At 46.7% G+C, this 12213-nt stretch overlaps 2 protein-coding genes across 4 annotated transcripts; one reads left to right on the top strand and one right to left on the bottom strand.

Moving 5' to 3' along the window:
* The first annotated feature begins 1065 nt into the window (after nucleotides 1-1065).
* Mdr49 (Multi drug resistance 49) lies at nucleotides 1066-7984 on the top strand. Of its 2 annotated transcripts, none has more exons than XM_032436727.2 (8): nucleotides 1066-1156; nucleotides 2355-2546; nucleotides 3379-3572; nucleotides 3662-3907; nucleotides 3969-5554; nucleotides 5894-6339; nucleotides 6452-7060; nucleotides 7122-7984. In XM_032436727.2, exons 2-8 carry the CDS (start codon nucleotides 2409-2411, stop codon nucleotides 7869-7871), a joined length of 3969 nt encoding a protein of 1322 aa, XP_032292618.1. In that variant the 5' UTR covers nucleotides 1066-1156; nucleotides 2355-2408; the 3' UTR covers nucleotides 7872-7984. The 2 variants fall into 2 exon arrangements, with proteins under 2 accessions (XP_032292618.1, XP_070065628.1); XM_070209527.1 differs by lacking the exon at nucleotides 1066-1156 and adding an exon at nucleotides 1674-1917.
* On the bottom strand, nucleotides 7985-12104 carry Sans (SAM_USH1G_HARP domain-containing protein Sans). 2 transcript variants are annotated; one of them, XM_032436728.2, is made up of 6 exons: nucleotides 11837-12104; nucleotides 9912-9973; nucleotides 9655-9798; nucleotides 9368-9589; nucleotides 8208-9242; nucleotides 7985-8150 (listed from the first exon to the last, which is right to left on the bottom strand). In XM_032436728.2, the coding sequence occupies exons 2-6, from the start codon at nucleotides 9932-9934 to the stop codon at nucleotides 7985-7987; spliced, it is 1590 nt and encodes a 529-aa protein (XP_032292619.1). In that variant the 5' UTR covers nucleotides 9935-9973; nucleotides 11837-12104. The 2 variants fall into 2 exon arrangements, with proteins under 2 accessions (XP_032292619.1, XP_070065629.1); XM_070209528.1 differs by having other exon boundaries at nucleotides 11816-12104.
* Nucleotides 12105-12213: the final 109 nt, after the last annotated feature.

Raw genomic sequence — 12213 nt, forward strand, 5'->3', positions numbered from 1 at the left:
ATAAGTACCGAATGTTCGCTACACTCAACAACAAAATTGAGTTGTTGATTTCATTGCCTTACTTGCAAGATTGCGCAGCATTGTGAAATTCATGCTGGTTCAAGACATCTTCAATTTATGCCTAAGGCAGCTTAAAAACTTATGATAAATCTGTTATTTTTGATTCTTAGCTCATGTTTATTCAATAATATAGTAAAAATACCTTCTTATTCAACAAGTTCTTACCAGTTTTCTCAAATATATATAACCTTTATATATATTTTTTATCTTTATTTGAAAAAATAAATATTCCTTTTTTTCTATACAGAAAAAATAACATTTTAATAAACAAATTCTTCAATAGTTTTTCTATCTTTTCGCAAGTATAAAAATCTTTTTTAAATCTCAATTAAATATTTAAAAAAAAAATCCTTTAAATTCTATTATATTTTGGACCTACCCCATGCCTTGGCACAGCTCTAGTTCACAACCCTGCTGTGCAGTGTAAGTACAATATATCTGTCTTTATAGTATGTCTGATTGGCGTCGTATTTTGTTTTCGCAAAAATTCCATTTGCACTTGAATGAAATTTTGAGTTTTCCAGAACCAGTTGTAAACATATTTGTAGAAACTGATTTTTGTGCTCTCAAGACCTTATCAATATTTGAATATGAACTAGTATATGAACTAGTTCTATGCTGCATCGGAATTTCATTGTGAAATTTAATTGCTGAAGTACTTAGCTTATGAACTAGTTCCTCTGCCTGACTGGTTCCTCGATCAATAAAAAAACTTTTTATTTAATTAAATGTGTATTTGGAATTGGATTATTTGAACTAGTTCTAATGTTCCATAGCTCGAATAGGGCTATTGTAATATCAATAAGTAGCGTGTTAATTGAACTAGTTCCAACGGTTCAGTTCTCGAAAAAGCCTATGGAACAGACTTTACAGATTTACATGGATAAAATTATTAATAGTTATGCATGTTATTTGAGTTAGTTCCGGATGGCCCGGCAGCGAGTGTTGCATACACGTCAGCAGCACATAGAGCACATACTACTTATATATAAATTAAGATCAGCTCTCGGCAATTAGATGCTGACGAATCTTCCAAGGAACCCGGCGAGGGCAATGCCATGCCGAGCGACTGCGGTAATTCCCACAAGTTGTCCAGGTAACTTTCTTGAATGTTGCGTGCTCTGCGTGCGCAATGCTGCAGTCGAGGGAAATACATGGCTTTGACGCACTGCAAAAACTGGAAATGAACTCCAAGAATTTAGCACAGTCATGCTGGCCAGTTGACACGACTAGTTCGCCGGTGGGCGTGGCCGAGGCGTGTAGTTGAGCCAGAAGTGGACGATAAGCCGGAACAATCAGCGCGTGTGCCTAACAATTTCGACTGATATTTGTTTACCGATGTTAAAGCTACATATATTCTTCAGCTCGTTCTGCTTCTTCAACTCTTTGTTGTGCATTTTAATTGGCCGATTGTAAGGTTTATGATCGCGTTTATTATGGCATCAATTCGGCTCAGTTTCAGCCGCATCAAGTTCTTATAACATTTACCTCCGCCTAACACGACACGAGCACGCGATTGTACACACACACACACACACATACGTATGCATATCTGACGACACTTCGAGAGTCGGACACTCTGGTAACCGAGGTATCGTCGTAGGCCCCTCTTGACTGGGCCCAACAGTTCCAATTCGAATCGCGTGCTGTCGAGATGCAAAGGCTGCCTGTTGCCCGGAAGAGTGTTAAATCAAAATCGCTTAAAAACCTCGACCCCAGGCCGTAAAAAACACAATCACTGAACAATTGAAAAAAAGAACATCGGCTCTGATCATTAGCATACTGCCAGTCTGCCAGTGTTTACATATATATTATATATAAAAAATATATATATATATAAAAAAGAAAAAAAAATTGGTAATAGTCCAGAAAAAGATTACGCTTGAATTGTTTTTGTTGTCGATTCGATCGATTGTCTCGGCACATATATTTCACTTTCGAATATTTCGAATTGTTTGTAATTTATTAATTTATGGATGCTTTTCCAGTTTTTCAATTGCCGCAAGTGTGCAATCATCAGTTTATCAATTTATCAAGCTGCAACAGCGTCAGCTTCCAGCTCAAATCGTTAATTTGTCTTGGGAAATATGCTTTTTTTTCCATCTCTCTCTCTCGCTCCCTCTCTCACTTTTCATTTCTTATATAAATTGTCGCCCCAGAAAAACTTTAATTATTTTGTGAGTTTTTTTTTTTCTTGAATTTTTTTTTTTTTAATAAAAAGCGCGCCGCAATCGATCGCAAGCGCAATTCAAATGTGGCATACAAATGAGTTGTTGAGTTCATCCCTTTTGCAGCTCTCCAATACGTAATATCTATTAACGAAAGTACAACACAAGAGGATCTCAGAAATGTCCACAGAACTGGAATTTAGCAAGGAGTCGAAGAAGCGCAGCACAAATCTGCCAGAATTGGGCGATTTTCAGGTGCAGAAAGCCAGCGGAGATGCCACAGCGGAGCCCGATAAAAAGTACAGTTTCTTTGATCTGGTAAGTGTTGAATAACTCATAAAGATTGGTGCTTAAATCGATCACTGATCATTGATCATTGAGCGAGAGTATTATCTGATCTGAATACTTTGAGGAAACCAATTATTTCAAGCTGAATGCATTCAGCATTAATGTTTTTTTTATTTTTATCTTGTGTTGCATAAGAAGAATTCAGAGACAATGTTTACTTTCAGCTGTGCAAATCCTGTTTTATGCATCAGCTATCATTGAACTGAATGCTCTTTTTATAGCTAAGAAATATTTAAAACAAATTAAAATTTTTATAAAATATATTTATATCAGCTTTAATTGACTAAAATTCTTTTCAAAATAATTTAGTCTCTTATAATAACAATTAAGCTTGCAAAACGAACCGGTTCATACTGTGCATATGTAAAATTAACTACTTTCGAAATCAACAAATGTACATAGAAAAAACAAATTGATAATAAACGAAAGCATGTTTTTTTCAATTTGTAATAATAATGATCAAAGCTGCAAAACGTTTTGGAACCGAACTGGTTCATAGTGTATACATATAAAATGAACTAATTTCTAATGAAAGTGTGCTTTTAAGAGCTGTGAATCATGTGAGGATCAAGATTTCAAGCAACAATTAGATGTTGAGAGATATGGTAAAGCGCGTTCACGAACCGAACCTAAGGCTTTCTTTTGGGTCGTGAAGCGAACCAGTGAACCAGTTCTATATTATATAAAATTATGTTGATATCTTAGATCTTTATTATATAATACATATAATGTTCATACATTTAATTTGAGTAATCGAGAAAAAAAAAATCCTTGATTATAATTTCTAACTTCTCTTCCATAGTTCCGGTACTCAACCCGGCTGGAGCGTTTTCTGCTGTTGCTCAGCATTATTGTGGCCACAATAGCTTCGGTTTTTATACCATACTTTATACTGATCTATGGGGAATTCACATCGCTGCTCATTGATCGCACCGTGGGCGAGGGCACCTCCTCGCCAACATTCATACTCGCGCTCTTCGGCGGCGGCAAGCGACTGTAAGTTGTGGGGGGGGGGGGGGGGGGGGGGGAGGGGCGGACCGTATTGGATATTGGGTGTGGGTTTAAACTTGGAATTCTCCTTGTAGCACCAATGCCAGCAGGGAGGAGAATAATCAGGCCATAGTAGATGATTCGATTGCCTTCGGCATTGGCAGCCTGGTGGGCTCCATCATAATGCTGTTGCTCATCGTATTTGCGATAGATGTGTCAAATCGCGTCGCCCTGAATCAGATCAATCGCATACGCAAGCTCTTTCTGGAGGCGATACTGCGCCAGGATATGTCCTGGTATGATACCAGCTCGGGCACCAATTTCGCCAGCAAGATGACAGAGTTAGTGCGATGAATTTATGTTAGGGTTATCAAAATGCTCAACAACCTTTATGCTTTGCAGGGATCTGGATAAGGTCAAGGAGGGCATTGGCGAGAAGGTGGCCATTGTTACCTTCCTGTTCATGACCTTTGTCATGGGCATTGTAGCCTCGTTTATCTATGGCTGGAAGCTGACTTTGGTCGTGCTGACCTGCAGTCCATTCATTATCATATCCACAGCGATGGTGGCCAAAATCCAGAGCTCGTTAGCCGAAAAGGAGCTAAAGGCCTACTCGGATGCGGGCAATGTGGCCGAGGAGGTGTTCAGCGGCATTCGCACCGTGCTGGCATTCAGTGGGGAGCGCAAGGAGAACGAACGCTTCTCCAAGCTGCTGGTGCCCGCCGAGATCACGGGCCGCAAGAAGGGTCTATATTCGGGCATCGGCGCTGGGGTCATGTGGCTGATCATCTATTGCTGCATAGCCCTTGCCATTTGGTATGGCGTCAATTTGATTCTGGAGGATCGCGGCAAGGAGGAGCGCCAGTATACGCCGGCTGTCCTGGTCATTGTCCTGTTCGCCGTCATTATGGGCGCTCAGAATTTGGGATTCTCGTCGCCGCATGTGGATTCCTTTGGTGTGGCCCTGGGCGCTGCTAGAAATCTCTTTAGGATTATCGATCGCAAGTCGGAAATTGATCCCATGGGCGAGACCGGCATGAAGCCCGACAGCATAACGGGTCGCCTGCGCTTCGAGGGTATACACTTTCGTTATCCTTCGCGACCGGATGTTGAGATACTCAAGGGTCTGTCGGTGGACGTGGAACCGGGCCAGACGGTCGCTTTTGTCGGCGCCTCCGGCTGTGGCAAGAGCACGGTCATCCAGCTAATGCAACGCTTTTACGATCCGGAGCAGGGCAGCGTCAAGCTGGACGGTCGTGATTTGCGCACCTTGAACGTGGGCTGGCTGCGCGCCCAGATTGGCGTTGTGGGCCAGGAGCCGGTCCTGTTTGCCACCACCATTGGCGAGAACATACGCTTTGGCAATCCGCAAGCCACCCAGGCGGACATTGAGCGGGCGGCCCGCAATGCCAATTGCCATGAGTTCATCTCCAAGCTGCCCAAGGGCTACGACACCAAGGTGGGGGAGCGCGGTGCCCAGATGTCCGGCGGCCAGAAGCAGCGCATTGCCATCGCACGGGCGCTGGTGCGCAATCCGAAGATCTTGCTGCTAGACGAGGCAACATCGGCGCTGGACCCCACCTCCGAGAAGCGCGTACAGGATGCTTTGGAGCTGGCCAGCCAGGGTCCAACCACCCTTGTTGTTGCCCATCGTCTATCGACTGTGACTAATGCCGACAAAATTGTATTTGTTAAGGACGGCCTGGTGGCCGAACAGGGCACACACGACGAGCTCATGGACAGGGGTGGTTTATATTGTGAGCTGGTAAACATAACCCGGCGCAAAGAGGCCACCGAGGGTGCTGAGGACGCAGTCAGCGGTGTTGCTAAATTGCCTTTGTCAAAGGGCAGGGACGATGAAATCATGGTTGATGACGATGAGCTCGAGTCTGAGTACGACGACGAGGACATTGATGACGATGGCGATGTTGTGGCGCCTGCTAACCACACCAAGGACGACGTATTCAGCGTCAGTTCACGCGGAAAACGTAAGTAAAGGAAGGAGGTCCGAATGTTTCTCTACCCTGTAACCATGGGCAAATGGGTTAAGCAGAGCAAATATATGAAGACTCTAGGTTCCATCTGACCACCGTATGTAAGTCCGACTGTCAGTCCGTCCGATTGTCTCTGTATGTCCTTCGACCTGTCTGTCTGTCTACCTATCATCTATTTGTTCCTCCGAGCGTCCGTGCGTCCGACTATCCACACATTCGCATTCGGAAAGAGCTGGCTACAGGGTATTATCAAGTCGTTCACTTGCGACTAGACAACATTTACGTGCTGCAGCCTCTTCCTAATCCCAAGCATATGTGTGTTAAATGTGGCAGGTCGCTCCCAGCGTCGCAAGAAGAAGAAGCAAAAAAAGGACGAACCGAAGGTCTCGTTCATACAGTTGATGAAGCTAAATGCACCCGAATGGCGATACATCCTGTGGGGCTGCCTGGCAGCCGCGATGCACGGCATCACATTTCCGCTGTGGGGCCTCTTCTTTGGCGACTTCTTTGGGATACTCTCCAACGGCGATGAGGATCTGGTGCGGCACGAGGGCAACAATATCTCGTACATTTTCATTGGCATCGGCTTGATGGCCGGCGTGGGCATTATGCTGCAGAGCTATATGTTCACGACGGCGGGCGTTAAGATGACAACACGCCTGCGGCAGCGTGCCTTCAAGACGATTATGTCCCAGGAGGTGGCCTTCTTTGATGACGAACGCAATTCTGTGGGCGCACTCTGCGCACGCCTCGCCGGCGACTGTTCCAACGTGCAGGGGGTGAGTTGTGCCCCAAATCCCTGCCACACACACACACACACACACACACACACACACACACACACACTGGCGCACACTCTAAAATCCAAAATTTCGCTCTCATTCTCCGCAGGCGACGGGCGCACGTGTCGGCATCATGCTGCAGGCGGTGGTCACCCTGGCCGTAGGCATGATTGTGGGATTTGTTTACTCCTGGCAGCAAACCCTTTTAACCACGGTCACGCTACCCTTCCTGTGCCTCTCCATCTATCTGGAGGGCCGCTTCATAGCGAAGAGCGTCCAGTGGTCGAGGGCAGCCATCGAGCAGGCCTCCCAGGTGGCGGTCGAGGCCATTGCCAATATACGCACCGTCAACGGACTGGGCCTCGAACAGCAGGTGCTGGAGCGCTACATCCAGCAGATCGATCAGGTGAATGTAGCCTGCCGGCGCAAGGTGCGCTTCCGCGGCCTGGTCTTTGCCCTGGGACAGGCGGCGCCGTTCCTGGCCTACGGTGTCTCCCTCTACTATGGTGGGCTGCTGGTCGCCAATGAGGGTCTGCCCTATGAGGATATCATAAAGGTTGCCGAGGCGCTTATCTTTGGCTCCTGGATGCTTGGCCAGGCTCTGGCATATGCACCGAACGTACACGATGCCATCATCTCTGCGGGACGTCTGATGAAGCTGTTCGAGCAGACGCCAAAGCAGTCCAATCCTCCACTCAATCCCTACAATACAGCTGATGTGAGTTTCTTAGATTAGATTCCTGATTGGCCATTGCTTAACTGCTGCTGATCTCTTCCAGAAATCGGAGGGCGACATTGTCTATGAGAATGTTTGCTTTGAGTATCCAACGCGCAAGGACACGCCCATTTTGCACGGCCTGAATCTCACCATTAAGAAGAACACAACTGTCGCTCTGGTGGGTCCATCCGGCTCCGGTAAATCGACATGCATACAGCTATTGTTGCGCTACTATGATCCCGTCTCCGGCTCGGTTAATCTGAGTGGTGTGCCAAGCACGGACTTTCCGCTGGATACGCTGCGCTCCAAGCTGGGCCTGGTCTCACAGGAGCCGGTGCTTTTTGATCGCACAATTGCCGAGAATATTGCCTACGGCAACAATTTCCGCGACGATGTGCCCATGCAGGAGATCATCGAAGCGTCCAAAAAGGCCAACATCCACAACTTTGTCAGCTCTCTGCCGCAGGGCTACGAAACGCGCCTGGGCAAGACCTCACAGCTGTCCGGCGGCCAAAAGCAGCGCATTGCCATTGCCCGTGCGCTGGTGCGCAATCCAAAGATCTTGATACTGGACGAGGCGACGTCCGCCCTGGATCTGGAGAGCGAAAAGGTGGTGCAACAGGCCCTCGACGAGGCACGCGCCGGTCGCACCTGTGTGACCATTGCCCATCGTCTGAGCACCGTGCGGGACGCGGACCTGATCTGTGTGCTCAAGCGCGGCATCGTTGTGGAGCAGGGCACACACGATCATCTCATGGCATTGAATGGCATCTACGCGAACCTGTATATGATGCAGCAGGTGGCGGGTTAGACGAACAGCACAACAAACAGCAGCAGAACCAACTCTTTTTTAAACTTAGTACTCATTTGTAGTTTCTATATTTGTATTAGTACATGGATTAAAGCTCTAAGCATTACGATTAATTATAGCCGGCTGTCCAGCAGGGGCCCGGGATTGGCCAGGGCATTGCGACGCTCCTGTATAGCAAAGGTGAGCTTGCGGAAGGGGCCCAGCGGCAGGCCCAGCGACTTAAGGTCCGCCTCTGTGAGCAGCATTAGCGTCTCCAGATCGATCTCCTGTTTCTGAAAACTAAACACGATTTCGGTTAGATCTGAGCTGTATAGTTGCCACTTGGTTCATGCTTACACTGGCAGATACTCATCCAGTGCCCAGACGGTCAGGAAACGCTGCAATGCGCTGGCCGACAACTCCTGCTCATCCTCGTCCTCGCTGTACACATCCTCGCCGGCGCCCTCCGAGTCGCTGTCATCGGACAGATTCAAATACAAGCGCGCCTTATTACCGCCGGAGCGAGATTTGTTGTTGTTGGCGCTGCTGCTTGCATTGCGCATGGTCGAGCTGGACATGCTGTCGCCGCCGTCCGTTTGCAGCTGCAGCTGACTGAGGGCCGCGGTCACAGAGCGCCGGAACGCAATGCTGCCCAGCATGGTGGGTCGGTCGAACAGGCCGATGGGTCGCTGCAGCACCAGCTCCTCGCTCAGCTCCTGCGCCAGCTGCGCATCGCCCAGTATATCCGGCTGGGAGAAGCTGCGCGACAGCGCCGCACTGTAGCCCAGCCGGCTCGCATCGCGCTCGCCGCCATTCGCGTCCAGCTCAAAGACGTCGGCGATCTTGCCGCGCTTGCCATTGCCATCCTCCGTGGAGCTGAACGTGCCCACATAGAGCACCTCTGAGTCGCGCTGCAGTCCCGTCAGCGATGTAATCGTGCGCTTGCCATCCGGCTCCAGTTCGCGCACCTTGAACCCACCATCGGCGGGCGCTGCGTGCGGACAGGCGCTGGCATGCTGCGGCTTGCCCGGCGGCTTCTTCTGCACGGTGCCCATACGGCTGGCTATGGTGGAGCCGCCGCTGCTGCTGCTGCTGCCACCACCACCGCCGCCGCCGCCCACCAAATCGCTGAACTTGGCGCCGACACGCGACGCCTGCTGTGGCTGGTGGGCGGATGCAGCCTGTTCCCGCGGCGCCTTGTTCAGATTGCCCTGACTGGACCAAATCTTTTGCTTGAGCGTGGACAGCATGTTGCTGGATTTGCTGCTGCTGACCAGAGTCTGGCGGCTGCTCGGCTGCAGATCTCTTTGTTGTTGCTGGCGTTTCATGTACTCCTTCACACGCTTCTCGCACTCCTTCTCCGCAATTTCCTTGAGAGCCTTCGACTTTTTTCTGTAAGATATATAATTATTATTTGCTTAAACATTTAAATGTTAAATCGAATCAGTCTAAGCAACTGATCGATAACCACGCTTTCGATAATTATCGAGCACTCGAAATTTGAAACGCGCGCTCACTTTTCGTTTGCCTCAAAGTTGGCTGCAGCTGCGTCCAGATAACGCAAAATCTCATCCCGATTGTTAATGGCCGCCAGATCCTTGGCATTGTGTCTGTCAATGTCCAAAGCGTAAATGTTAACGCCGAATTTGTAAAGAAAATCCACACAGTGCAAATGGCCCTTGGCGGCGGCCAAATGGAGCGCCGTGTTGCCAAACTGATCGCACTTGTCGGGATCTCCGCTGCCGAAGAGCAATCAAACGATAACTTGAGCTGGTCGAAATCTGGGCAAACATGTTCAATTTACCCCCTGCCACAGAGCAGACGCAGCGCATCGAGTCGTCCCTCGAACGCCGCCCACATGACCGGCGTCATTGAGTCATCGTCCTTGGCATTGGCATCCTTGCGCGTCGCCTCCTTCAGCACATCGAGCAGCCCGTCCTTGGCGGCCCTGTTGTTGTTGGAAATAACAATTCAGTTAAATTAGAACTTGCGCCGGGCAAAGCAGATAAGATAATACGTCTAGCAATATTAATTGCTTGTTATGCGGCATCAGAAACTCACTTGTGAAATCGATCTGAAGACATGTTTGTCGCTGTTTCCACAGACTACCAACTATGATGAGCCTATGAATGTAAGCAAATGACACACTTAATTTCATCCAAGTAGCCGGCACTTAAACCTAAACCAAGTAACCCTTTCACGCAAATTTCAACCAACACAACAGAACAATATTTCAGATGTGACGGAGCTCTCAGCATTCACATAAATATAGTTTTCAGTATACGTTCAAATCACAAATACTTTTAAATATCTACAATTACCAAATGGAAATGTCAGATACAATGAAACAGCATCCCATTGAATTCGGCTCGACTGCTCCGAAAAAGAGGTTCGCCCAGGGCAACTACCATGTGGACAGCCTTAAGAAGGCAGCTGTTAAACATGTCAAAAAGCAAGCTCTGAAAAAGAAAATGCTTTTTATAAAGCCCCAATTGCAGAGCCTGCAGAATCAAATCAAATCGAACGGCATCAAGTGGCTCGAAATGGAGAGCGAAATGAATTGGGTAACATTCAAGGATATCAAGAAGACCGCTTGGAAGCCAACACTGAAGATCAGCGATAATGATTTTATAGAATAACTTCATATTGTCCATAATGCATATATTTTTTAAAATTTATGGGCATATGGGGTTGAATTGATTTAATTGTATTTTAGTTAATAAAAGCAAATAGTTGGAGGGATGACAAATTCCGGAGTATAAATTGAAGGGGGAACAGCACGTAATACGTTGCGACAAGAGTTGGTTAACAAGTTTCAATATGGAATATATTCTGCATTCATATAAATCTGCCTGCTATCATCATTTCATAGAAAACAGCTTACGGTAAAATGTGGCATTTTACAACACTGGCCTGTCGAAAGAACCGCTAAAAAGAGCCGAGCTCAATTTGATTTGAGACGAACTCTTTAGAAATCGTATGTTGTCTAAGGCAAAGTAAGCCTTTTGAGAATATTTCAAATCAGATTCGAGTCGCTTGACTTCACAGACATTCATTTGTATATTTCTATTTAAACATTCCATATATATTTTTTACTTTGAAACCAAATCATGCCCGAGGAAATAGACCAGCATTTGGCCCTCACGCTGAACCAACTTGAGCTAACAATTGAGCAAAGCCGTCGTCAAGACGAATTGAAATGCGCTGCAATTGAAGAGAATCCGTTTTATGAGCCCTACAAGTGCACGGACCTATATCTCTGGAAGAAGGATACGGATCTGAACCAAATCAAAACGATGACATTCAAAAAGAAGAATATTCTAAGGAAGCCCATATTGCATCGGCTGCAATGCCAGACTATGCCCAAGGGAAGGAAATGGCTGCAGTTCTGCAAAACGGAAATGGAAAACGAAATCACATGGGTCAATTTCAAGGATATGAAAACTGGAAAATCGGGACAAACGTACAGCATGTACGATCTGAAGCACGAATGCGATAAGATCGCGTACGGAATCGGTGGATTCAGTTTCGATGACCTTTTCATACCCAGACGCATGTCTGCAATGGCAGAAACCATGTATAGTTAAATAGTTTACAATTAATTCTTTCCAATCAATATTTAATTGTGGGTCGAACTGAGAACCTTGCGAGCTCAAGTACATGTTAAAAGAAATCGACCCCAAAACGGAATTGTTTCCTTTTTTTTTTCTTACTGTATTCACACGCTTTTCATAAAAAAAAATAAAAAAAATTGTGTGTGGCTGACACTTTCAGTGAAGTGAAAAGGAAAAGAAAAGCTCCAGCTACACACGTTCCGGTTGGAGTTCACACAGACACACACACACACACGCACACGTACATAGACGCGCGCGCGCGCGCGCGTTCGATCATAATGTACATACAGTTGGTCACATAAACTTGGCCAAAAGAAATTACTTGGATATGTGTGTGCGGTGCACACATACCCAATAACAAGTTCACTCAACCTTGTTTGTTGACTTCGAATTGCCCAAAAACCAACTACGGGTCTACGAGCGGAGGCACTCAACCATAAACTTTATATACAGAATGTCTGTTGTGATATTTCTTGTTTTTGTTTTTTGGCAAAGTTCACACGCGCAACGGTTTTCCAACAGCTTGACACTTTTCGTTGCTAAACACAAAACATAAATAATAAGAGTTGTGGCTTTTCTTTTGCGATCAGTTGATTAAGCGAGTGCTGTTCCGTCGCGTACTGTTTGGTAACTGAAACTGAAGTTGGCTTAAAACCGGGAGCAAGCGAGCGGGAATGGCCAAAAGAGAGCGCGCATTTAATTGCAGAGTTGCCAGCTTGCGCGCAAAATCAAAGCTTAGAAAGTTGAAG

Source organism: Drosophila virilis, chromosome 5 (genome assembly GCF_030788295.1).
Source record: "Drosophila virilis strain 15010-1051.87 chromosome 5, Dvir_AGI_RSII-ME, whole genome shotgun sequence".
NCBI lineage: Eukaryota > Metazoa > Arthropoda > Insecta > Diptera > Drosophilidae > Drosophila > Drosophila virilis.

Excerpts from the sequence above, each read along its gene's own strand:
- Mdr49 (XM_032436727.2), top strand. The coding sequence starts at position 2,409 with ATGTCCACAGAACTGGAATTTAGCAAGGAGTCGAAGAAGCGCAGCACA. Across the intron at positions 3,908-3,968 it reads TTCGCCAGCAAGATGACAGA|GGATCTGGATAAGGTCAAGG; the intron begins GTTAGTGCGATG and ends TATGCTTTGCAG. Across the intron at positions 5,555-5,893 it reads CGTCAGTTCACGCGGAAAAC|GTCGCTCCCAGCGTCGCAAG; the intron begins GTAAGTAAAGGA and ends TAAATGTGGCAG.
- Sans (XM_032436728.2), bottom strand. The coding sequence starts at position 9,934 with ATGTCTTCAGATCGATTTCACAA. Across the intron at positions 9,799-9,911 it reads TCTTCAGATCGATTTCACAA|GGCCGCCAAGGACGGGCTGC; the intron begins GTGAGTTTCTGA and ends CAACAACAACAG. Across the intron at positions 9,243-9,367 it reads AACTTTGAGGCAAACGAAAA|AAAAAAGTCGAAGGCTCTCA; the intron begins GTGAGCGCGCGT and ends TATATCTTACAG.